General features: G+C 48.0%; 1 protein-coding gene across 4 annotated transcripts in view; it reads left to right on the top strand.

Annotated features, from left to right (window-relative positions):
* The first annotated feature begins 649 nt into the window (after positions 1-649).
* chico overlaps positions 650-6,316 on the top strand; it is a 27,021-nt gene continuing 21,354 nt past the window's right edge. For 3 of the 4 annotated variants that reach the window (XM_063219761.1, XM_063219760.1, XM_063219759.1), the window contains exon 1: positions 651-1,417. In XM_063219761.1, the coding sequence (XP_063075831.1) occupies positions 1,391-1,417 (27 nt within the window). In that variant the 5' untranslated portion in view covers positions 651-1,390. Of the gene's footprint in view, positions 1,418-6,316 lie in introns of all 4 variants that reach the window. The other variant, XM_063219758.1, reaches the window with a different exon arrangement.

Here is a 6,316-nt window from a genome sequence, read left to right as displayed (position 1 = left end):
CCCAAAACGCAGAGCTACAACACTTTCAAGATGGCTGAATCCAAGATGGCTGAATTGTTTGGCCCATAACTTCTGACTGGGTGGATGGAGTTTTTCCAAGATTTCTTTTAGCTTTGTTTTCTCAATAGTACTTTGTTTCATCTCTGCCCCAAAAGGCAAGCCCGCTTCCAGCATTTTCTGTGAGAATGCATTTCTAGTTGCCTTCTGAGACACTTTATAACCCCAGACGACCCTTTATATGTGAGTATGGGGAAAAAGTGTTCCGTTGACATTCCAGCGAAGCCACATTAAACAGCAAGACTTCCGCAAACTGTAATTTCATACATTTGACATCTAAAATGGGCCTTCAGAGCGTCACCTCAATCCCACATCACATGGGGCGCTCGTTCCTCGACTGCCCGTACATTTTGTAGCCAGAGAAGCGGAACAGTGTTGCCAGGTTGGGCTATTTCCCGCCCCCATTGGGCTGCTTAGAATCACCATCTGAGGGTTGAAAAAATATTAAAAGGGAGGCATTTGGTGCGGTTATTTCCTGCGGATTTGTGGCCATAGAACCCAATAGAAATTAGTTCAAATTGGTGGGATCTTCCATGCGGGTTTTGAAAATTCTTTGGGCTGAAGTCATCACCCACACCTGGCAACCCGGAAAGAAATAGTTGCTGCACTCCAGCTAGGCAGCACAAGCCTCTTGTATTGGCACAGAACAACAGAGACCGGGAACTGATTCAACAAAGATTTTTCAGAAGGCCTCTGTAGGCTACAATATCTGCGTTTGGACAAAGACACATTTGGGGGTCAATCACGTTTCCTAATTGACGGAATCAAGCTTGAAAGTAAAAAAAAAAAAAAAAAAAACGTAGCCACTACCACACCGCTCGTTAGCCTGATGACTATTCACAAAGCTAGCTAGCCAACCAAATGGATGCTACGAATGACTGAGCTAGCATCCGTCAGCTAGTTGCTAGTTCTGAACAATTTCCTGTGTGATTGTTCAGTTTTCAAGTTACAAGACACGGCTTTGAAACCGCGGGTCGTGTCATTACTTGCAGCGCCGTGAGAATATTTCGGCTAACCATACAGATTTGTCAAGCAAAGCCATTTGCTATGTGTCGTTAACAACAAACATAGCTGAGTACTTATCGTAGCCGAAGCAAAAAGCGCAGGTATTTTCCATTGTGGAGGCTCAATTTGGTCATATCTCTTCAGTACTTGAAGAATAACGTTTTGCAGTTCGCATCCAAACGGACCAACTGGACAATAGAATCCAAAGGGGACAGTTTAAATCGCCTAGCAGATTTCCTCGTGTTTTTGTAAACTGAAAGAAAGGACCTGCATCGCAAGCTAATTTGATTTGCTTGGCGAAGGAGTAGCCATACCGCTAGAAACTGACATGATGTTTCCACAATCCAGACACTCGGTAAGTAATGTATTGCAACATCGTACTATAAACATTGCCCTTAACTGTTTGCCAGATGGAGTTATGCTGTATTTTATCTGTAGCCTACCAAATTGCGCTTTCTAGCTGGTTAGCCGGCTAGGTTGCGTCTTGCCGATATCTAATGTAAGCCAGATGTAGCATTGAATGTGCTTTGTCAATTGGATGGTCGCGTGCATTCGAGAGAAATCGCTGAATGTGACATTTAGCCACTACTTTTCCAGTTAGGGTGGTGTGATCCAAGTCACCTACACCTACAGTGTAGGATAATGAATGACTGGGGACTTTATAAGTTTCTTACTTAACCGACGTGTCTCGCTCATACCAAAAATCGGATAGCTTGCTAGCAGCCTGGAAGGCCACGATGGACCTGGTTTCACTGCTGTACTTGAGGGGGGAATCGCCACCTTTGGTTTGCTAGTAATGTGGCGTGTGCAAATTGCATTGTGCCCTGGCTAGGTGGTTACAATGTACCGTTTGAAATGTTGTGTTTGTTGGTGCAACTTTGTTACGAGTGTTTTCGAGTAGTGCTAGTGTCGTGCTACCTTTTAATTTAATCACAGTTCTCCATTCTACTACTGTGGTGGGGGTGTCTGTTTCTAATACAATACGCTATCTCCACTCACTGGTTGCTAACCGTGCTGCCTAGGACAATGAACAGTGCAGTACAATACATATCCCCATTGAGTTTTTTCAGATTTTGTTTTCACGCGTTGCAAGAACATCATTGTGTAATAATAATATATAGCCCAGCCTCAAACCGCAATCTGCACCATCCCATGCTAGAAAGCCAAATGAAATGTATGAAGCAACAAAACACCAGCGTCATCTCTATTGTCACAATGTTTTGTGGTAGCACACACTATTTAAATGCCGCCTAGCGTTGCTGGCTGAACAGGTAGCCTAAATCTAGCACTAGCGAAGGCCAGTGGAACACGCTCGGTGCATGTTCTTTTGCTCTGTGTTGTGTTGGCAGTCTCTTCAGGATCAAAGGGCCTCTAGTCGTAATAAGCACCTCGCGCGGATGGCTCTGCTCTGCACGCTACGCTACGCTACGGGTGCCTCGTGTGGTACATAACGAGTCTCCAGGCACCACAGCGATTAATGGTGTTGACAGAAGACCACATCAAGACATCGCACTTCGGCAGCTACAACCAGGGGCGTCGTAGCAGCACATTGTGGGCCCAATGCACAATCAGTTCCAATGGGCCCCCTCCTGGCTGCCACAAATCTACATAAATCAGACACTGTGTTTAGGCCCTCTATATACATGGCGCCCTGGTGACTCAGTCACACTTTAACCCCCTGAACGACACCCCTGACTACAACACAAACACCATGGGTAGCTTGGTTGGTACTTGGTACCTCAGCAAGCTAGTCCGGGCCATGTGGGTTTGTCCCGAGGGAGGTTAGGTGGGGGTGGGGGTGTAGGCCTACACGGGTTAATGAGTCCACTAATTGATGAATTCCCCAATCTAACACAATGGGCGAGTCATGAGTGCTCCTCTCAGCTGTGTGTGTGTGTGTGTGTGTGTGTGTGTGGGGGGGGGGGGTTGGGGGTTGGGACTAGTCTGCCGTGGCGCCGTGGGTGTTCCCACAAATAAAAACAGGCGGAGGGAGGGTGGGGGGGATATGCCTCAGGTCCCTGGGGGTGATGTTTATTACACAGCGGACCCACAGCACCTTAATGCGTGTAATTGGTCATTGAGTAGCGTTTTTGTTTACAAGCCACATTTCCTGAGCGGCTGCAGCCTGCCGGCATGTTTGGGATCAGCTATTTATTTGTAGGCTTTGGTACATGGCAAAACAACACAGTGCTTTTGCTGCTAGGTAGCCCAGCTGGCGTCCATTGGCGCAGGTTTGGGGCCTTGTGGAAGAATATGATATTGCCCCCCCCCCCCCCCCCCAGTGATAATATTTGTCATTGTGTGGTATTAGAGGCCACTGCTATAGCCTGGATTCACCCCACCTCCCCCCACTACCCCCATGGCACCTCTGCTGCCCTGTCCTGCGGCCGTCACAGTAGATGAGACTGGAGTGCCACATTCCTTTTTTTGTCGTTGTGCATTCTGTCCCTAATAATATGGTCTTGAGTCTTGACTACTGTCATTATTTCCACTGAGGCCGTCAGTTAGAAAGTTGATTAAGTCCTGACTGAAGGCACACTCTACTCTACTGTGAAAGCATCGGTCCAGGGTCGGAGTAACGCACAGGGCGCCCCCACCTGGTCTCTGCTTGCCACTTTTTGCTGTAACCAAACCTTGAATGACTACCCTAAACCTGGCTCTTGCCATGCATGTGGTTCTGCAGAGCTTGATATGGAGTCATCACCCGCCCCCAAGGGCTAAAAAATAAGCTTAACTTTTTTCATCGCTGGCCAAATTTGGCAAGTAGATTTTAATCGCACTAGTCTAACATACACTTGCCATCACTAAAAATGGGCTAGTACTTGTAGTAACCTTTCTTGTCTACCAGCCAAGCTGAGTTTTCACCAGCGTTTGACCGTTTGGCTGGTGTAATCTAGAGCCCTGTTCACCCCTATACACAAACACTAGCCTGCTGTTGGTTGGTTTTGAATGTCAACAATGTGCACTCGGGTCAAAGACGTGCAAAATGTAGCTGTCATTCAGTGTAACAGATGCCTTCTGCTGACTGTAACTGTAAAAAACATGACTCTTTTTTTATTTATTTATTGTTACAGGGAATTCATGAAAGCCTCGGCTGTCATCCATTCACTTGAAACCATTTAAAAATATATTTTTTTTCCAGTTGCAGTCGGCGGAAGATGTCCCTAACACTGAATGAGAAAGACGTCTTTGACCCTTTTGATGATGAGTTAGGTCTGGGGAGCTCTCTATGGGAGAGGGTGTGTTTATGCTCATGTATAGTATGGGGGAATCTTAGGGCTGTAACGATACTGTATCGAACCGAGAAATCGTGATACAAACAGAATCGTGAGTTGAATGTATCGTTACAGTCCTAGTGAATCTAATACCTACCAGGTATAAAAACATTCAACACTGATATTACTACAGATGAACTATTTCACATGGTTAGGCCTGGGACATATTTGCTGCAGGATACGTGTGCATGTGCAGCATTGGTGCATGAACATGTTGCCATGCAAATTTTAGGCCAATTCTGCACGCACTACAGCACCAGACAGGTATGGTATGCAGACGTGTGTGTGTGTGTGTGTGTGTGTGTGTGTGTGTGTGTGTGTGTGTGTGTGTGTGTGTGTGTGTGTGTGTGTGTGTGTGTGGTGTGCAGACACGTGTGTGTGTGTGTGTGTGTGTGTGGTGTGCAGACACGTGTGTGTGTGTGTGTACGGTGCAATATTGGCAGAACCGTGAGGGACGCCCTTCCAAACTTCCATGTTGAGGTCACAGCTTTGTCAAGCAATGGAGGAGAACATTCATTAGAGCCAAGTTGGCTCTCTGTCTCCCTACATCATGCCTCCTGTATCACTCATGGCTCTCTGATAGCTCTTCTGCAAGTCCACTCGGTGGCATGCGGTTACGTGCGTAATTTAAAGCTCACCTTGGAAACTCAAACTTCAAATGCCATTGTCATTGTGACAATGAACAGTGCAGTACGCGCTGAGCTATCAGTCTGGACCTTTAGCTCAGCGGTATCATGCTGTTCTTCCCATGCCCGAACTGGAACGTCGACTCCCCGAGTGTCAAACTAGTGCAAGCAGTTCCATGTGCAGCATAGTTGCCCTGGCTACCCTACCCTACCCTGCCCTGCCCTACCCTACCCTGCCCTGCCCTGCCCTGGCTACCCTACCTACCCTACCCTACCCTGCCCTGTCCTGGCTACCCTACCTACCCTGCCCTGCCCTGGCTACCCTACCTACCCTACCCTGCCCTGTCCTGGCTACCCTACCTACCCTGCCCTACCCTGGCTACCCTACCCTACCCTGCCCTACCCTGGCTACCCTACCCTACCCTACCCTGCCCTGTCCTGGCTACCCTGCCCTACCCTGGCTACCCTACCCTACCCTACCCTACCCTACCCTGGCTACCCTACCCTACCCTGCCCTGTCCTGGCTACCCTACCTACCCTACCCTGGCTACCCTACCCTACCCTGCCCTGCCCTGCCCTACCCTACCCTGCCCTGCCCTGCCCTGGCTACCCTACCCTACCCTGCCCTGGCTACCCTACCCTGCCCTGCCCTGCCCTGCCCTGGCTAGTGAGTGGCGGCTGGCCAAACCGTGTTGACCTGAGCTTGTATAATTGGCAATTTCAAGGCTAATCATACATAGGCCACCTGCTCACCTTTTGTGGTCATTCAGTGTGTGGTTTACCTTAAAGGGGCACAATGTAGGATGACGTAGTTTGCGCGGTGCCCGTGGCATGCCTGTCTCAAAATCTACAGTCATGAAAAAATGCTGTTTAAATTAACTTGCTGCGAGAATGTTTTTCATCACGGAATACGGTATGTAAAGCGATTTTTCGTATGAGAAGTGTTTCCCACAACACTCGTTCGGACCGCTCTGTCAAGCATTTGGGGTTTTCTGACAGCGGACGGTGGAAGTGGTCGCGAGAGTCATCGTTCACCTACAAATGACTCAAATAAGCATCAGACTCGGGACAGTGATTAATTAAACTTTTAATCCTACCTAGAGAGTCCCTTTAACCCACCTTTCAATAGAAGTGCGTGCATGTGTGTGTGTGTGTGTGTGTGTGTGTGTGTGTTAGATAGTTATTTCCTTAGAGATGATTTCTGCACCTCCACCTCTCTTTCTCTCTTCCCCTTTTCTTTTCTCTCTCCGATAAACATAATGACAGTGTTGCCAACTGTATTGTCTTGTCTTATGATAATCTTTCACGTCTGTCTGTGTCATCGTCATTAGCCTACTCAGCCCGTCATCGACT

The sequence above is a fragment of the Engraulis encrasicolus genome, chromosome 16, assembly GCF_034702125.1.
Source record: "Engraulis encrasicolus isolate BLACKSEA-1 chromosome 16, IST_EnEncr_1.0, whole genome shotgun sequence".
Classification (NCBI taxonomy): domain Eukaryota; kingdom Metazoa; phylum Chordata; class Actinopteri; order Clupeiformes; family Engraulidae; genus Engraulis; species Engraulis encrasicolus.
Note: the sequence above shows the minus strand (reverse complement) of the source record. Positions and strands in the feature narration are given on the sequence as shown.